This window comes from Engraulis encrasicolus, chromosome 8 (assembly GCF_034702125.1).
Source record: "Engraulis encrasicolus isolate BLACKSEA-1 chromosome 8, IST_EnEncr_1.0, whole genome shotgun sequence".
In the NCBI taxonomy this organism is placed as follows: domain Eukaryota; kingdom Metazoa; phylum Chordata; class Actinopteri; order Clupeiformes; family Engraulidae; genus Engraulis; species Engraulis encrasicolus.
In genome coordinates this window covers 17,251,490-17,272,285 of record NC_085864.1, presented here as the reverse complement: position 1 = coordinate 17,272,285, position 20,796 = coordinate 17,251,490, and the positions used below count along the sequence as shown (strand labels likewise).

Below are 20,796 nucleotides of genomic sequence, written 5' to 3'. Positions count from 1 at the left end.
TTGGACATTAGAAAACATTTATCTTTCATATAATACAGAAAGTGTAGACATGACATTATTTCCCTCAGCAAGAATGAATATATTTAATACTGGTTTTGGGCGTTTTCATGCCGTCCCGTTTTCCAAATGTCAGATTCAGTCTTCATATTAGCATGTAAAGAAACTTGTTTTGCCCAAGACGATTGCAAATGTTGATTCACAGTAATCATCACAATATGACAAAACTGTCAGAAAGACCACTGTCCTTTCCATTATACATGAAATTTACCATTTTGTGTGTGTCCACGAAAACGGTGTTAACCGTGTCACGGTCTGAAACCCCCTCCATAAATCAGTAATGGTTTGTTCTTAGGCCATACGAATAACATCACGTGATGTCGTAACCTCTTTGGCAGGATATGGGAAGACTTTTTGGTAAGTTTTGAGCTCCATCCTTCCATAATTTAATACATTCTTTTTCATGTTCTCATAGCGGGAAAATTGCCTGTCAACTGTGTTATCAACATATTCATAAGAATCTGAATTAGAAATCACATGTAGAAAAACACAGATAAAGTCCTCAGTTAGCACAACACCATAAAAATGGCTGAAATATCAACCGTGTCACCGTCAATGGTGTTACAATTAGCTATGATAGTCAGGGTTGCCAGATGAGGCTGATGATTTCCAGCCCAAAAAATGTTCAAAAACCGCCTAGAAGCAAAAAATCCCGCCCAATTCTATTGATTTCTATGTGGGCGGGTTTTTCTGATAAATGCCATTTTTACCCGCACACGGCCATCCTAAGCAGCCCAATTGTGCGGGAACCAGCCCAATCTGGCAACACTGATGACAGTGGAGGAGGAGTATGTTTTTGCCAATTTATCTCCATATTGACAGACAAACAAACAAAATAATTTGTGTTCTAGGGAGATGGGTTCGTCTGCTCTGTTTTTTTTTCTCCTCAAAAATTGCAGACTTGTTCCCCTGCACTGTTGACCGTAACACAGTTGAGTAACACGGTTGACTGTTTTGAAAGTGTTTTTGAGCTATTGATCCCTTATGTGTTGAAAAAATCATATGAACAGACACTAGGGATTATCTCTGGAGAAGGAAGTCTTGTGTAAGGAGGGCGACTAAATTCAAATCAGACGTTACAGGGATTTATAATGGAAAATGTGTCAGTCTGTATCACAGTGAATCATAAAATCCTACTTATGAAGCTCAACAATCACATTTTCTATATCAGTTGCACAGATTAATGACAACATTATTGCTAAGGGACATAAGCACTTTCAAACGTATGTTGTTTCAACTCTGTAGTATTTATATATATGTTTGAAATGACATAGTTTTTGTCCATAACACTGTTGACAAAATAATCAAGCAAATGTTCGCTTTCATTAGAGTATTTATCAAATTTAAGCTTGGCAATTTATTTGTTTGGAAACTTAAATATATACACTATGTAAACATCTAGGTCATTTAGTTGAAAAAAAAATACTGATAATTGACATTTTGCTTTTGCCAAAAGCGTAGGGCAATTGTAGAATCACTCCTATATATAAGCATAGTTGACTAGCCAGTATTTATACCGTGTACCAGACGGCAATACCTCACTGACGGTGTCAAACAGTAAATTTGCCACACCCCTTCTCTACTGATAATTTTCATACACCGCAGATCGCGGAAGTTTACTAGATCTTGGTAACACAGTTTCGTTTTCAGTATTTGAAGAACCTGTGATATTTAGATTGGTTACCAAAGGATGGAAATATTAATAAGTTATGATTTATTTTCCGATTTCCACATGACTGTTGCAGTTTACAGTCTACACCCCAGTCCAGGGGTCCGTATCTCGAAAGCGTCTTTGCTAACGACGGTAGCAACGTCCTTCGTAAGAGCGACTCAACTCTCTCTCGACAGCGACGCTCACCACTAAATCCAAGGGAATGGTAAGACGGTCTTAAGACGGTTAGCAACGACAAAAATCGAGAAACGGACCCCAGATTCACTTGCTCTGTGGTTATTGACTTGGGTTACGAACAGACTCCACCAAGTAGTAAGGAAGAGAACTGCACCTAACAGAAGCAATGGGTTTTGTTTTGATTTGTTAGAACTACTCGTATATCTCCTTATAGTCGAAATAATATTATTATCATACACATATTTATATATGGCACATTTAGGATGTAGCCTATGTAATGTCTGAAGAAATGGAACAAAATAATTACCACACAAGATTCTGATGTGACCAGTGCTGGGTGTGTAGGCTAAACTGTGGATTAAAGTGGAGTGATTGCAAGAAACAAAAACATTTGCCGCGACGAAGACACCGTTTTAAGGTAGGCCTACACCGTTTGGTTATACATTTTGTTGACTTATGGTTGTGCTTTGAAGTAGCTAGGTTTGGCTTATTTGCTGCATGGTGGGTTTATTGCACTATGTAGACAGCCTTTTTGTAAGCTATACTATACTATATTTTGTAAGCCTACTCTTCTAAAAATCCCCACACTCAAATCTTTGTGCCCGTGCTCATCCTGTCTTCCTTAAACAATATTTCAATTTTAAACTCTCAAAATGACAGTGCAGTGCACATTTGCATGGAACAGTAGCGTGATGTAGCCTAACCTGCAACTAGTCCTATGAATGCTTTGGACTGTGATGATGGCTCCGGTGTTGTAGTCTACTTTTTGAAGTGGGTATACTGTATATTTGAGCATTTTTTGATGTGGGTACCAGTGATGCGCGGGCTGACCCAAAATCAGCGGGCGCTTGCAGTTAACTGCGGTCGACCGCAGGCACGGGTTATGAAATATTATTTTTAATGAAATTCGGGTCGGGTGCGGTCGGTCAGGACCTTTGATATGATGCCGAATTTTAAAGTAGTTTACTTTAGCAGACAGGGACATTTTTTGCAAAATAGATTTATAACGTTTATAAAGTTTATATGACTGAATAACTACGATGGTGCCACGCGCTCTGCAGGAGACTTAAAGGATAGTTCCGGCGTAAAATGAAAGTTTCACCATCGCTTTCTCATGCCACATAATGTATCTAATGATGAGCCATTCTGGGTAATGCCGCGCCGTTATGGAGTTAGCTAATTTTAAGCTTTTTGGCGAAAAACGCAGCCAATGCATCACGGCGGGGCCAATTATAGGCATATTATTTTCTGATGTTTCCCCGCTATAAACAGCTTCAAAAACGCTACACACTTCATCACAAAGGTCTCGTCAATCAAACCGAGGCACAGAGAAGATCATCGGACCACACAAGTCTTTCACTGGCCAGTGTTTTCAGAGGTGTCTCAGAGGCACAGAGAAGATCATCGGACCACACAAGTCTTTCACTGGCCAGTGTTTTCAGAGGTGTCTCACTGTTGCAACTCTCTGACTCTCTGAATTTTAAGCTTTTTGGCGAAAAACGCAGCCAATGCATCACGGCGGGGCCAATTATAGGCATATTATTTTCTGATGTTTCCCCGCTATAAACAACTTCAAAAACGCTACACACTTCATCACAAAGGTCTCGTCAATCAAACCGAGGCACAGAGAAGATCATCGGACCACACAAGTCTTTCACTGGCCAGTGTTTTCAGAGGTGTCTCAGGCACAGAGAAGATCATCGGACCACACAAGTCTTTCACTGGCCAGTGTTTTCAGAGGTGTCTCACTGTTGCAACTCTCTGACCCGGATGCAGGCTACTCAATCAGGTGGCTAGGTAGGCTAAACATGGTCCGCGGTTCTTACACCGGCTGCGACCGTAAAATGAAAAGCTGGAACCCCGACCGTTTTCACCGACTGCCACTGTCATTTGCGCTAGAAAGACAAGCGTTGCCTATAGTGGCACCAGGCGGCGCAGGTTGCGTTTGTGGTTTGTGCACACACATGTGACGCGATTATCTTTCCCAAACTCCCAAATTAACCACTTGGTCTCTGGTGAAGGAGGGGGTGGCCTTGGCACCCTGTCCCTCAACTTCGGGATAGGAAAAAGCGAAACCAATTTCAGTTCAGGAAAAGGACAGAGCAGAGGAGTAGCCTACCAAACCAAAAGAAGACAAAGTGTAGGCTACATTGCCACTATGGGTGTTTTCATAGCCTACCTGTTCCCTATCAACCATTTAAGCGAACTTATACCTGCAGCTCAGCATTTTCTGTGATGTGAAGTGTATCCAGACCCCTCGGAAGTGAACCATGCTGAGACCTTTATTGACGTGATTGCGCTTTGCCAATGACGCTAGGGTGTTCATAAAGACGCACGGCTACTATTTTCAAAGGCGGGTCGGGAAGCGGGCCGCGTCAATATTTTTCATGAATATTTCTTGCGGGCAGGGCAAGCGGGCGGACTAGGAAAAAAAGCGGTCGGGTGTGTCTTGTTTTTTCGTCGGCCCGCGCATCACTGGTGGGTCCCTCCGGGTTTTTATGTCAGTTTTGTCCACTTCTGATGCTATTAGCCATTCCCGTAATATGGCTGGTTTAGACAGTGGCAGTCGGTGAAAACGGTCGGGGTTCCAGCTTTTCATTTTACGGTCGCAGCCGGTGTAAGAACCGCGGACCTTGTTTAGCCTACCTAGCCACCTGATTGGGTAGCCTGCATCCGGGTCAGAGAGTTGCAACAGTGAGACACCTCTGAAAACAATGGCCAGTGAAAGACTGTGTGGTCCGATGATCGTCTCTGTGCCTCGGTTTGATTGACGAGACCTTTGTGATGAAGTGTGTATCGTTTTTGAAGTTGTTTATAGCGGGGAAACATCAGAAAATAATAGGCCTATAATTGGCCCCGCCGTGATGCATTGGCTGCGTTTTTCGCCAAAAAGCTTAAAATTAGCTAACTCCATAACGGCGCGACATTGCCCAGAATGGCTCATCATTAGATACATTATGTGGCATGGGAAAGCGATGGTGAAACTTTCATTTTACGTCGGAACTATCCTTTAATGGCTCCTGCGTCGGCCGAATATCTTCTGCGCGCAACTGGTGCAGCAGGTGCAACCATTGAGTGCATTTTGAAGAACACAGAGGGTGCTCTCTAAACAGTGCAGTGATGGATATAGCCTACATATTTTCTTATACAATTGTAATGGTTTCGCACTCATGTGTTGCGTACAGTTTGTTTTCATTTCCTGTGTCGTACCACGACTACGAGGCAATCCACTTGACGGCTGGCTCCGTCTGCTCACCAACCTACAGATTAATTTCCTCCACAGTTAGGGATTCGAGTGGCTATGCCTACATTGTCGAAATAGAATAGTCTACTATAGCCTATAGCCTACAATGTCCAAATTATTAGCCTATTCCCTTTGAATGCAGTGCTCATTTGAGTAATTTAGCCTACAGTGGAAGAACAATGCCCTCGCCACTTAAAATAAATAAATAGGCTAATAAATAGCCTAAATAATAAAATAGCATTGTATGAAGAGCAAACTTGGTAGTCTGGGTAACAGACAAACATATTATGATCGAAATGCTCATATTAAAAAATAATAATTTGTGAGAAAATGTTATCTAGCCTATTCAACATAGACTAGGCTACTTTTTGTTGGACAGGGCATTATAGCATCGTGAGTGCAACTGTCAATCAGTTGAGAAGGGCTCTGCAGCCTACGTGATCATGTATGGATCTTTACATTGCAGTCATCTAAGATTACGAAAGTTCACGCTTTGTGTGGGCTAAATGATCATTTGCGCTAGAAAGACAAGCGTTGCCTATAGTGGCACCAGGCGGCGCAGGTTGCGTTTGTGGTTTGTGCACACACATGTGACGCGATTATCTTTCCCAAACTCCCAAATTAACCGCTTGGTCTCTGGTGAAGGAGGGGGTGGCCTTGGCACCCTGTCCCTCAACTTCGGGATAGGAAAAAGCGAAACCAATTTCAGTTCAGGAAAAGGACAGAGCAGAGGAGTAGCCTACCAAACCAAAAGAAGACAAAGTGTAGGCTACATTGCCACTATGGGTGTTTTCATAACCTACCTGTTCCCTATCAACCATTTAAGCGAACTTATACCTGCAGCTCAGCATTTTCTGTGATGTGAAGTGTATCCAGACTCCTCAGAAGTGAACCATGCTGAGACCTTTATTGACGTGATTGCGCTTTGCCAATGACGCTAGGGTGTTCATAAAGACGCACGGCTACTATTTTCAAAGGCGGGTCGGGAAGCGGGCCGCGTCAATATTTTTCATGAATATTTCTTGCGGGCAGGGCAAGCGGGCGGACTAGGAAAAAAAGCGGTCGGGTGTGTCTTGTTTTTTCGTCGGCCCGCGCATCACTGGTGGGTACACTGTATATACAAGTATTTGTGCTATTGTAAATAATGGATCAATCAATTTTAAGTGGGTATACTGTAATCCCTGAAATTTTGAAATGGGTGCGTATACCTGCGTTTTACGTAGACTACACCACTGGCTGTGCATTTCATCAAGGTGTAGGCTACAATTCTCCACTTCAGGTTGATATTTTGACAACACTAATGTCCACATGTAGTACAACTGCAGATCTCGTGGATTTTGTCTTTTTGGTTAGGAAACCATGTTGTTCGCTTTGTTTTTTTGTTTGTTTGTTTGTTTGTTTTTTTTTTTTAAAAGAGGGCCGCCAAGGGGAAAATTGTCCCGGTGGGAAAAGGCCTCCCACTCCGCCCCTGGCTGAGAGTGAGTGTGGGACCAAACCATTTGAACTGTCTCTGTGCACACTATTGCCAGTCAGAGTATCAGTAGGTGCATTCGATTGGTTGTCGTTGTCGATCAACGTTGCTAAATATTCCATCCACGTGGGTGGCAACGCAGCGCATTTAAAGTTGACCACAAATTTGTACGAGAGTTTGACCTAATAGCACACCTCATGCAAGGTGTGGGGGGACAGGTGTGGAGGAGGAGCTGAAGTGGGGTGCAGTGCCAATTCTTTAGGGCCTGCACACACGTGAGTGAACTTGTGGCCAACCAGTTCAGTGGTGCGTCAGTGCGGAGGCGGTATGCAGAGGAGCATCAACATGGATAAGCAACTGCAGGAGTTGCAAGGTCCGTCTGCAGTCGCATTGATCGCTCAATAGTTTGACATCACGTGTCACGTCATTGTCACAACATGACTGAAATTTGGAAATTCGGTCAAGATTTCAAACCATCATGCAACATTTTCATCCAGAATGCATTGCTTTCTGCATGCGCATGCTGACGATGCAGAAAATCAAATTCACATACCAGATATGGGGACTTGAACTTGGTGACTTGGGACTTGAGTTGACTTGAGTCCCTGTTTTTATGACTTGCGACTTGACTTGACAAAAGATCAAATACTTGAGACTTGACTGGGAATTGGGAGTTTGAGACTCGGAACTTGACTTAGAGTAAGATTAGTAGGTTAGTTGTGTGTGTGTGTGTGTGAGAGAGTGAGAGTGAGAGAGAGAGAGAGATTATTGTCAATGTCTTATTTAAATGTTTTTAGTTACACACATCACCAAACTGTCCCTGAGTATGTAATTTCACTGAATGTTACCCTTTGTAGCAATAAACAATAAAAGCGTGAATAGGCTTGTGGCACAGTGTACCAGGTGTACAGTGTACAAGGTAGTTGCACCAGCGTGCGGTCAGTCAGAAACCAGAATTGTCATCAGTGCAAGGGTATGGGTTGCTGTCATGTTTAACACATTTGTTTTAGATGACATGTTGTCAAGCATGCACATTGGTAACCAAGCGACTAATATAAGTTAAATTGTCCCATGCTTACAGTCAAGCATGATAGAAGGACTGACATGGTTTTGGGCGGCATGAATGCAGTCAACACATGTGAACTGAATTTTTCACGCACGCACACACGCACATGCACACGCACACGCACACACCCCTGTGAACATGTACCATGACCATTGAGGCAGATCATGGTTCTCTCTATGGAATTTTGAGAGGGGTGTACTACTCACATTTGATTTCACAAAAAACCTGGGTCATGATTTCCCAATTGTTCCCCATCTCTCCCACTACTTTCCAGTTGCTTTCTACTATCCTACCCGAATAAAGGCAAAAGTCCCCCCCAAAATACTTTGAAATTGCTGTGGCTCTGTCAGCTAAGGTGCTGCTGATCTGACTCTGAAACAAGGTATTTACCTCATCCTTCCCTGTCTCTCTCTCCCACTAATTTCCAGTTACCATTCTCAACTTTCTCTCAATAAAGCTAAAAAAAGGGCTTAAATGCCCTGCTGAGGCAGTAGGACACTTGTCTATTATGTGGCCGACCCGGGTTCAATTCCAACCTGGTCCCTTTGCAGACCCTTCCCCGTCTTTCTCTCCCAACATCCTCCCTGTCATTGCTTCTCTGTCCTATCGTAAAAAAAGCCCCCAACATTTTTTTTTTTAAATGGCTTAAATATATTTTGAAGACCACCTAATGATTTTTTTCCTCCCAAAAGACCCACGTTGTTGCATTCAATGCCTGCCTCTTGAACAATCTGGGTTGCATTTCAAATGACCTTCCTGCCTGATGCCCCAAATTCCTCAGTACGTGTTTATTTTAGGACACAGTGCATGTTTACCACACAGAGCATGTTCAGACAGCAAACAGGATGTACCTTAACAAGCAGGATATGCGCATTTTAAGTGTGGGTGGCTCAATGATATTCCGGTAAAACTTGTCTCCTCAGGTTTGTGTGGGTGGAAAAGAAGCTGTGTCTCTGGTGCTGATTAGACCCATCCAATTTGTCTGGTTTGGACCGGATTTGTCAGCCTGGTGGTGGTGATGGTGGTGTGTGTGTGTGTGTGTGTGTGTGTGTGTGTGTGTGTGTGTGTGTGTGTGTGTGTGTGTGTGTGTGTGTGTGTGTGTGTGTGTGTGTGTGTGTGTGTGTGCGTGCATGTGTCCGTCTGTCGATGACAGATGGTTACAGTTTTTTCAGCTGCTGGTCTCAGAACTGCTGGCGAAGCGCATCATTTAAAGTTTTAAACTTGGGTTTGAACTTTACCTTAGGGTCCAGAAAGTTTAAAATCTGCCACAGTTTATTATCCAACCAGCTGTTGATCAACGGGACATTCGAGAAAAATGCTTGTTTGTTCATCCCTGATAAAATCTAAAACCGCAAATTCATTGTTGTCCATCCAACACAGCAGGCGAGCATTCCAAGCATTCCTGAATGTGATGCCAAGATTTCCTGGAATGTTTTACCGGCATTTGCATTGGCACTTCCAAGAGATCTGTCAACAAAACACCTCTGAATAACAGTGTTTGTATTTGCAGTTGTCATTCCAGATGAAATTAAACAGCCATTTCCATGTTAAAGGAGGCACTCCCTGTCTCTGCAGCGTGATGTCTTGATGTCATGTGCTGAATTGTGATAAGGAGACCGCTGATGGTAAGGGGGCTGTGTTCAAGTGATGGGAGACTGTCGATGGCTGACCTGCAAAAACAATCACATACAAACATTGTATTACATTGAGTTGATGTGTATTTTTTACGCTAAGTGTGTTATTTTGGTTTGAATTGATACCATCCCTGGAGCAATGGATGAAGACATAGGGAGTCCATACCCATCTCATATTGTTTTTTAGTGGCACTTGTGATTGCGATTTTGACTATTTCATCAGTTTTTTTTTATCGTCATCCATGTCTGTTTACTTAATCGCTACAGGAAATCTTGAGCCACATGACAGGGTTCAGATTAAGCGAGGCAATACTGTTAAACCATATTATTAATAATAGACTTAAAAAAGTGCCTTGTCAGTGGGCTTTAGAGTCCTTCTACATAACATTTCCCCCACTGCCAGCGCACATGCTCACCAGACGTGGCATTTGCGGCCAGTCATTTGTTAAGTAGACAATTATTGTATTCATAATATTATATATATTTTATAATACTGTACATACAGTATATTATGCTTTATTATGAATACGTATAATATACCATATTTGTAATATATGATATATTCTAATATTTATGGAGTGTTGTGGAGTAGGCATCCCTCACCAGTGTACTATATTTACAAACCCCAACTCCGGTGAAGTTGGGACGTTTGGTAAACAGTGAATAAAATCAAAATGCTATCATTTTCAAAACATTCAATCCATTCATTAGTTGGAGAATAGTGAAAAGACAACATATTAAGTGTTAAAACCGAGAAAAAATATTGTTTTGGGGGACATATGTACTCGTTTCTAATTTGATAAATGCAACACGTCTCAAATAAGTTGGGACGGGGATCAGTGAAATTTAGTAAACATCCAAATAAGATAAAACAACAAAGAAGAACATTTCAAAATGAATTGTACTGACGGACAATATAGGTGTCCAGGTATAAGATCATCACAGAGAGGCTGAGTCACTCAGAATTAAAGATGCAAAGGGAATAATTACCATAGTTATTACATACATTTTTGAATTCTCTTTGATTTACCACGATTGAGTGTATATAAGACATATTTTTGTTATTAAAATCATTATATGGGCTCATGACATCATGAAATATATATTGGCTGTAGTCTCACTCTAGCACTCCAGGAATTAGAGCTATTGAAAATTGACCATATTAAGAATGCTTAATGCGTGCAAATGATACAGGGGGGTAACATTCTCCTAAGCACCTGAGCTCACTTGAAATAGACCCAGAAGACATGGGAAACTGTCCTTTGCTTACAGAAGTCAGTAGAAGTTGTAGAAGTCCATTCTTTTTGACAATAATAGAGCATTGCACATCCTGTGCTACAGTGAAAATGGACCATCCAACTTGTGTTAGTGCTAACTTCAAAAGTCAGCCTCCATGATGGCATGCGGGTGCAGTAGTGCATTGGTTAACCCTCTAGCTACCATAACGGCCGTGAACGTCCGGCTGGATCTGTACCAGAACGGCCGCGGCCGGCCGGAATATTTTCATATGAAAATACAGCTGAACGGCCGTCATCATGCAGTTTTTCCAGCTTTCAAACACTTTAGCTCAATATTACAGACCCTCCTCGATATACTTTCAGTATAAAAACTATATGTTTATATTATAATATTTTTCAGTATTTTAGATTTTATTACGAGATGCGCCGCTTTATGCGATTTGGCAATCTGCCGTCAATTCACATGACGGCCGTCCGAGATTGGATGGCTACAAACACAACCATTCTGTTTCTACAACCAATATACACTAAATATGAAAACTTCCAACCCTCTCCGATCTATTTTCATGGTCAACAGCACATGTGTATGACTATTTAGGCTATTTTTAGATCATGTTGCTTTATTAAGCTTATGAGATGGTGTTCAACTGTGATGAGTTCTGCCATGGTCCTAAATAGCAAACACAACTGTCCAGCCGATGTCTACACGCTACATATTAAACATGTAAACTGTCTTCGGTGTGTTTTCAGAGTCAAACCATATGTTGGTATCCAACTATCTTATTTCCTGGAACAACTTAGAGCGACAGCTCTGCGTAACAGCGCATCGTGAAGGAAGCGCAACATGGAACAATTGGTTAGGCTACTCATTTTGCGTGTCAGCTTTGGCAAAGCAGTCAAGGACTGTTACTACTCCACGTTGTCCTTCATAAAAATGTGCGCGAAGACGTTGAGTTGAATGCTAACTTCCAATAATAGCCTACCAACGTGGTGTTTGTAGCACTTCAATTCCGGTCAAAGTCGGTGATGCCTGGCGCGTCTTACCTGTGCCAAATTGGGAGGGGAAACTTCCTAGAGCTCCATTCATGTCCTGTCTGCTATCGCGGACACTTCTCCGTTTATCCGTACATGTCTTTGGCATGGTTTAGTTCAAACATTATTAGCTAGTGTAGTCCATTACAGTTATACCGCTTGAAACCGCTTTAAAACAGGACTTTTGGGTGAACGACATTTGTTGTCGTCACATGATCATTGTTCAACTTTGACCCTGGATGGATGGATGGATAGACGGAAGGATAGATATATAGATGGATAGAGAGATCGATAGATAGATAGATAGGCCTAAATATATAGATATATAGATAGATAGGCCTAGATAATATCGCATTTTATCACATTTTTATCATTTAATCCACATCAAAGGCACTCTATGGGAATACTGAACAATTAATTATCCATAAATGATATACCATTTGAAAGTGTGTTTTCTCTACTTTAATATGAAAGTAACTTGTAATTGACACTTTTCATTTCTTTTCAAGTTATTTGACATTGTTTAGAATATGACAAAAATGTCAATTTTTCCTTAGAATTCCTGGTAGGATTCCGGCCTATTCAAAAAAAATTCTGGTAGCTAGAGGGTTAAGACGTTCTCACTCATCTGTACAGTTAAATACAGTGCTGAATGGTATAAATGGGTTGTAAACAGCATGAAAATCCACTCATGCATTATATTTTAAAGGGAGATCTTCGATTACTGCCACATAGTAAGGTCAAATTGCATTCTCTACTATGTTTTAACAGTTTGGTTCCATCATAAGGACCAGCAGGTGATAAAATGGTGGGCTTTTGGTCAAGACCTGTCACACTGTAAGCACTACAGAAAGGAAAACATTGCAAAACATGACAAGGAATACGCCCACCATTTAAGCTGGTGAAATCATGTCCAAGATAGGAATTAACACTGTTTTTTATATAAAATCATCTCATCGGTTAATGTATTTAACTGTTAAGTGTTGTCTTTTGTTTTGTTTTTAGTTTTCCTCGACATTTGCTGCCTTTTATTGTCCCCGTCCCAACTCTTTTGAGACGTGTTGCATTTATCAAATTAGAAATAAGTACATATGTCCCCCAAAACAATATTTTTTCTCGGTTTTAACACTTAATATGTTGTCTTTTCACTATTCAGAATCAAAGAAAAGGGGGGCGCACCTTGCATCAATTATTTTCTTTATTTTTCTGTGCACAGACGCGTTGCACACTGAGGAAGGCACACGCCGAAACGCGTCACAGAAAAATAAAGAAAATAATTGATGCAAGGTGCGCCCCCCTTTTCTTTGATTCTAAGTATTCATTTGGGACAGCACCCTTAAAAGTTATCAAGAAACCTGAGTGAAGCCTGCTACCTACCGTACTTGATTTAGTCTTTTCACTATTCTCCATCTAATGAATAGATTGAATGTTTTGAAAATGATAGCATTTTGATTTTATTCACTGTTTACCAAACGTCCCAACTTCACCGGAGTTGGGGTTTGTATAATACATTGTATTCATAATATGTTAGAGAGTGTTGTAGAGTAGGCTCCCGCACCAGTGGCTGTGTACTATATTTATAATACATTGTATTCATAATATGTTAGAGTGTTGTAGAGTAGGCTCCCGCACCAGTGGGTGTTGTGGCCGGTCGTTCTGGTGAGGGGTTGCCATTGTATCCCTGCTGCTGCTGCTGCCGCTGGAAGGCTTCAAAGTTGATCGATGCATCGTCCTCTGCCAGCGTGTGGGGCACCTGCCCGTCGCCCGGACGACACACCTCAAAGCGCACCCAGCGGTAGCTGCGGGGAGAGACACACACGCACGCACGCACACGCACACACACACACACACACACACAGTGCAATAAAGGATTTAATTAACGCAATAACACACACACACGCGATATATAATTTAATAAATACAATAACATACACACAGAAACAGTACATGAGGTATTTATTCTAACACACATATTACTCACACACACACACACACACACACACACACACACACACACACACACACACACACACACACACACACACACACACACACACACACACACACACACACACACACAGGCGTCCGTACTTGCTGCACTTGCGTGCTCCAGGGCAGCTCTGGATCAGGTTCTGGATGGTGGGATGGGAGTAGCCGAAGAAGTCCGCCCCGGACGGCACGATGGAGCCAAGAGACTTGCCCCTGGCGCAAGAGGTACGGAAGGAAGTAGCGTCAGCATTGTTATTTATTGATTTAGCTAGTTAGTAATTTTTTAAAAATGTATTTTTGGACTTTTATGCCTTTATTCAGATAGGGTAGTTTGAGAGTTTGACAGGAAATGAGTGGAAGAGAGAGGGAGGGAAGGTCGGGAAACGACCTCGGGTCGGATTTGAATGAAACACGGGTCACCGCTGTAACAATCAGTGCCTTAGCCGTTTGAGGCTCGGCCTGGGCCGACAATTACAGTAGCATGATTGAGTTTTAATGCCAGAAAATGAAACAATGAAACAATACAACGGTGACGGAGCCCAGAGACTTGCCTCTGATGGAAGAGAAGATGGAGTTGAGGGAATGGGGGCGTAAAGGAGGTGAGGAAGGAAGGAGATGAATTGAACTCATTGTGGAAGATGATACAAAACAAGGCCGACAGGCGGACAACAGATGCGTCCCTCTACGTCAGTTCCAACCTTTTTTCCTCCAAACGCCCCGCTGGCCTCCTCCTAACCTGTCAACGCCCACCTCCCTCTGAGGATGTGCTTTTTGTTTATTGGTCATAGCCTATTGCCCATGGAAACTCCAAATATTGTGGCAGGCAGTGAAATGACGAGACAAAGCTTTATATTTTGCAGTTTAGACTATAATAAGGTCATAATGGTTGGATTTGGAAAAGAAGCATCTAATTTAAAATTTCACATAGATCAAGTGGCTACATTACAAATTACCAGATATTATTAGTACTAGGTTATTTATCAACCTTTAGTAGGCTATCTATCACGCCATTTCAGCGTCATGTGCATGTGGGAAAGAAACTAAACATCGCCAAATAGCCTAATAAATAATAAAACCGTTTGGGTGAATCATGCGCTATGGGTTCACCCTTTGGATGCATTGTGCGCTTAATTGTCAATGCCAGCTTTTTACCGTCAAGGCACAAAGCAGTGAGCTTCAGTGGCAGAGTGTACCAAATTCATACAACTGCAAACCAATGACGAAGCAAAAGACACGTTCTGTCCCGTGCTCTCTCTGAGCGCAAGGAAAAGCACCTGTGGGGTCCACACGCCCGCCAGCAGAAAACGACTCTCCCTTGCAATATTCCAGAGAACATCAGTAACACAGCGTATGTGAAGTGCAAATGGCCCATCTGTCTACTAGTTCGAGAACACTGACCACTCACTGAAACGTAGTGGCAGAATGTTTGCAAACTCACGTTTAGAGGAAGAGCTGTAGCGCTGCTGGTCGCCTGTCAACTTATTACGGTTCCATGTCGTGGAGCGTTATGCAATGCAAACGCCCCTCTATCCGAGCACAAACATCTGTGTGAAATACTGCCTGCTGACTTCTAAATCGTTCATTTCCATTCTGATGAACCAAAATAGCTGCACAACGCGACACTATCACTATCAGCCGAAGTGTAGGCCTATCACAAGACCGTGAACATTAAGTGACACTCACAGTGGTGTTGGTGTGCTGTGGAGAAGGAACGAAGTTGCCTACCACTGTCCAAACGCAAAACAATGCCGAAAATTGAATGCACCCCTCAGTTGTCTCACAATGCAATCAGCTTAGCCTTGCCGGTTTGGTAACATATCGTATACGTTTTGACACGCATCCGCTCCAGGCCAAAATGCCTCTCTGCCTCCGCCTTGTGGACACAGGAAGGAACAATTGAAGAAATGCGTTTCAGACAGCGTTTCAGACAAGACAGCGTTTCAGACAAGACAGCGTTTCAGACAAGGAATGCGTTTCAGACGGACGGACAGCGGACGGACAGACCCTCTTATAGAGATGCTGGGACGCATCTAAAAACAATATCACATCATCGGTTTATTTACACACACAACTTGGTTAATTACACACACACGACATTCCTTAAAACAGTGGACTATTTTTACTGTAACCACTTTCAAAACCATGTTCACACACTGACTTTTCCCATGTCTGAAAAAGACTGGACTTCCATGTCCTAACACTCGTGACGTTTATGCGTGTCTCCAGAATGCGTGTCTATGCGTGTTTATGCGTGTCTGCGCAACTCCAGAAAAAAAACCCTGATAAATCATCAGATGTGTTCTTTTCATCTGTGTCCAACTATGACTAATGACTACTATGATTACCATATAGTGGTAACTCCATTAACGCAGTAGACCCTCAGTGTTGGCCTGCCAAATCACAACAATAAAATGGATTAAATGGGGGCTCAGCTGTGTGTAGTTCATCTTCACTTTGTCTTTAACACCATCATACTATTAATAGCCTCTCAGTGAGCTTATTATCCATTTCTATTTGACATATTCCACTTTGTGTGTGTGTGCGTGCGTGTGTGCGTGCGTGCGTGTTTACCGTGTGGTGGTGATGGCCTTCAGCAGGTTGGTGTGACATGCGAGGGCAGATGAGGCTACTATGGCACTCTGAGGGTCATCTTCTGGCACAATCTCAAACTAGGACAAAGGAAACACAACACATACAAACAGGGATGTCAATCTCAGGCCAATCATTTCATTTGGCCCGCCAGATCATTTCAAATGTGTATTACAGTTGGCCCACCTAAACATAAACACAAGGTATGTAGAATAAAACTAAAACACCTGTCATTTAAGTTTGGGAAGTTTCATGGATAGATTGGACCACCCAGGCGGTCGGTCATCCAAACATCCAAACATCCCTTTCACACAGCTTATGTATGTATGTATGTATGTATGTATGTATGTATGTGAGTATGTGTAAGAACGCCATCTTATGCCCTAGCCTGCTGCCATATAAGGGACCACAATGGAAATAAGTCTTCAGACTTTTTTGTGTACATCCCTGTCTATTTATCCCTTTCAATGTATGGTTATTGTTGCTGTACAATGTTTTTACATGTAATAGACTAAATACATTCATTCATCCATCCATCCATCCATCCATCCATCCATCCATCCATCCATTCATTCATTCATTCATTCATTCATTCATTCATTCATTCATTCATTCATCCTTTAGCGTCCACAGTTAATCCTGTTGGATGTGGCTCATCACTCTTGGTGGTTTGCTGACATTACCTTGGATACTGTGGCTCTTGATACATCACCAAGACTTGCTGTCTTGGTCAAAAATGCACCAGCAACATGCACACCAAGAGTTTCTCCTTTTTTGAAGTCTGATATGTCACCCATAATGTTGTGTGCATTGCAAAATTTGAGCAAAACTGTGCTCTTGCCCTGTTAATTGAACCTTCACACTCTGCTCTTACTGATGCAATGTGTAATTAATTAATTAATTAAGACTGGCCACCAGGGTGGTCCAATTTATCCATGAAACTTCCCACACTAAAATGACAGGCGTTTCAGTTTCATTGTACACCCCCTGTATATAGTAATGTGATGCAATGTGGTGTGTCTGTCACAGGACTATGAGTGGTCCCAGTGTAAAATCTCCCACTCTTTTATGACTACCATGTGAGTGTTTGGGAAATTAGCCCCAGAGTATTTATTGCGCAATTTTTATGTAATAAATGTTGAGCTTGACCAATGATTTCATTCCAGATTTTGACTTTGGCCCACTGCGTACTACATACATCAATCAATTTACCGGTAGCAGTGGAGGCAACTGGGGTACAGAGGACAAGGGGGGATCAGAATTGAGTCCTTGCTCACAACGCTTTGCTGATTTCACTTCCATGGGTCTCTCTGTTGTAACTGAGATGGCTGTCTAAAGACTCTAATGCAACCTACAGATGGAGATAACAGGCACTATTTTGATACCAAAAGGAGGACTCCAGGCTCTTTCATTACCTGATTAACCACTACCTCCAGAATTATAACATCTTGCAATTACTTACCCCCCTGGGATTTCAAATGGTTTAATTAGTGTGCTACAAGTGCTCGGTTTGAACCAATAAATTAAATATAACCCATTAAGGCTGTGTCAACTGTGAAACACAATCCTTGAGACTGTGTGTACAGCATCTATGCCTATTTAACTTCAACAGTGTGGAACATTGTCACAAATTGTTAGGTCTTAAGGGGTTTAAAAAAATAAAGAAAAAAGATTTAAGTCAGTACTTGGCCCTGTTGCTTTGAGATTACATGGTGTTGTGGTAACTGACATTCCACAACCAAAGCCATCCTCCAGAACCATCTCTAATGGCTCGAAACAAATAAATATCAACAGATGGGGAAAATGTGTGGGAGGAAAACTATGCAGCAGAACTATGCATGTAATGAAAGCTATTTATAAAGTGCATGTATCTCGTCATTGAACGCTATTTATAAAGTGCATGTGGGTGAAAGTATGAAGGGCAGTGTAAGTTACTGGAAAACATCTGTGTTTGTTTGTGCATGTGAGTGATTCTACGATTCGACTGCGCTTTTAGCAAAAGCAAAATGTCAATTATCAGTTTTTTTTCAACTAAATGACCTAGATGTTTACATAGTGTATATATTTAAGTTTCCAAACAAACAAATTGCCAAGCTTAATCTTAAATCATTTGATAAATACTCTAATGAAAGTGAACATTTGGGTGATTATTTTGTCAAAAGTGTTATGGACAAATACTATGTCATTTCAAACATATATAAAAATACTACAGTTGAAACAACATACGTTTGAAAGTGCTTATGTCCCTTAACAATAATGTTGTCATTAATCTGTGTAACTGATATGGAAAATGTGATTGTTGAGCTTCATAAGTAGGATTTTATGATTCACTGTGATACAGACTGACACATTTTTCATTATAAATCCCTGTAACGTCTGATTTGAATTTAGTCACCCTTCTTACACAAGACTTCCCTCTCCAGAGATAATCCCTACTGTCTGTTCATAGGATTTTTCCAACACATAAGGGATTAATAGCACAAAAACACTTTCAAAACAGTCAACCGTGTTACTCAACTGTGTTACGGTCAACAGTGCAGGGGAACAAGTCGGCACTTTTTTAGGAGAAAAAACAGAGCAGACAAACCTATCTCCCTAGAACACAAATTATTTTGTTTGTTTGTCTGTCAATATGGAGATAAATTGAACTGTCATAGCTGATGCATAACACCATTGACGATAACACGGCTTGACATTTCAGCCATTTTTATGGTGTTGTGTTAACTGAGGACCTCAGAGGTTCCACCACAACACCTTAATCAATTCATGTATTTGTATGCTTTATCAGTGTTTTTCTACATGTGATTTCTAATTCAGATTCTTATGAATATGTTGATAACACAGTTGACAGGCAATTTTCCTGCTATGAGAACATGAAAAAGAATGGATTAAATTATGGAAGGATGGAGCTCAAAATTTACCAAAAAGTCTTCCAATATCCTGCCAAAGAGGTTATGACATCACGTGATGTTATTCGTATGGCCTAAGATCAAACCATTACTAATTTATGAAGGGGGTTTCAGACCGTGACATGGTTAACACAGTTTTCGTGGACACACACAAAATGGCAAATTTCATGTATAATGGAAAGTACAGTGGTCTTTCTGACAGTTTTGTCATATTGTGATGATTACTGTGAATCAACATTTGCAATCGTCTTGGGCAAAACAAGTTTCTTTACATGCTAATATGAAAACTGAATCTGACATTTGGAAAACAGGACGGCATGAAAACGCCCAAAGCGTATTCATTCTTGCTGAGGGAAATAATGCCATGTCTACACTTTCTGTATTATATGAAAGATAAATGTGTGCTAATGTCCAAAACATCATTGGATGCAGTTAACACATTGACTACCAGCGGTGTTTTCAGAATCATGTCGTAGACTCCCAGCGTTCTAAACCATTTTTAGATGTTTTTTGTACAGTCATAGCATATTATGTGATAGGGCCACCGAAACATGCTATGGCTCATTTGAAAGGTGAGCCTTTCCCCTCTTAGTGCGTGAAAACCGCATGTCTCTACGTGCTTTTATTGCCGAGCTATCGTGAGTTAAACCAAGGCCGGTATCTGCCCAAATCACCATGGAAGGGAGATATCGAGGCTTTTGTCAATCATGCGCCGTTTCAGAATCTGGCGCTTCTTCTTCTTGTTATGAAATGAATCTTGCGCTTTTTCACGGAGACCAATATATACTAGACACATCTCCTGCTCTGCCACCTCCCCCTCCAAATGTATCAACCAACCAAGCGCATTTTCGCCGGAAGTACGTTTCAGTTCCTTGTGTAGGTTACAGTCTGTTCCTGCACAACTAATCTTTGCACACACCCAGGGTGTCTACAGGTTTGACCAAGTCAAAATTAAGACATTTTAAGACTTTTCAATGCCATTTTCCAAATAAAATTAAGACCAACTCGCGGCGTTTACAGGTTTTAGCAAGTCAAAATTAAGACATTTTAAGACTTTTCAATACCATTTTCCAAATGAAATTAGGACCAACTCGCAAGATCATACACAGGTTCAAATGAAGCACAAAAAACAATTGGTTATTTACATTATTGTAGCCGTTTGAAAACACAAAACAATACACAATGAAACTTTACACTAAATAAAATTCAATAATGCGTTCTAAATTACACTACATGGCTACAACTCCCGATTTCCGTCGCAAAGTTCATCACATGGCTGACATAATTATTCCTCCCTAAATTAAGCTCCACAAATTTAAGACATTTGGGTTGAAAATTTAAGACAAAATAAGACTTTTCAAGGCCTTATTTGGCGAAAATGAAATTTAAGACTTTTTAAGACTTTTTAAGGACCCGCGGCCACCCTGCACACCACACGAAACGGGTCGTAGTCACACCACCACACGCAGTAGGCAAAACATATTCAAAAACACGTCACTAAAGGCATCTAGTCCAACGTCAACAACAAAATCCGTTAATCGTATGCATTAATGTCTCCGATCCTGTGGGGAAACAGCAGTGCTGTGCGATGCATGCGTGCGATTCCCTGATTGACGCTCCCAACGCAGGACGCTCCCCTGTCGGCTCGCTCCCACTAGCCAGACTATCGGTCCCACCGCCATATAACGGAGCTAGTTATCTTTTTGATGTTAGTTTTT

General features: G+C 41.5%; 1 protein-coding gene across 2 annotated transcripts in view; it reads right to left on the bottom strand.

The window, feature by feature from the left end:
* Positions 1 to 8,460: 8,460 nt before the first annotated feature.
* tbrg1 (transforming growth factor beta regulator 1) overlaps positions 8,461 to 20,796 on the bottom strand; it is a 34,746-nt gene continuing 22,410 nt past the window's right edge. For both annotated transcript variants that reach the window (XM_063205070.1, XM_063205071.1), the window contains 4 exons: positions 16,152 to 16,249; positions 13,683 to 13,793; positions 13,224 to 13,390; positions 8,461 to 9,357 (listed from right to left, as the gene is read on the bottom strand). In XM_063205070.1, coding sequence (XP_063061140.1) covers positions 9,278 to 9,357; positions 13,224 to 13,390; positions 13,683 to 13,793; positions 16,152 to 16,249 — 456 coding nt within the window. In that variant the 3' untranslated portion in view covers positions 8,461 to 9,277. The remainder of the gene's footprint in view (positions 9,358 to 13,223; positions 13,391 to 13,682; positions 13,794 to 16,151; positions 16,250 to 20,796) is intronic.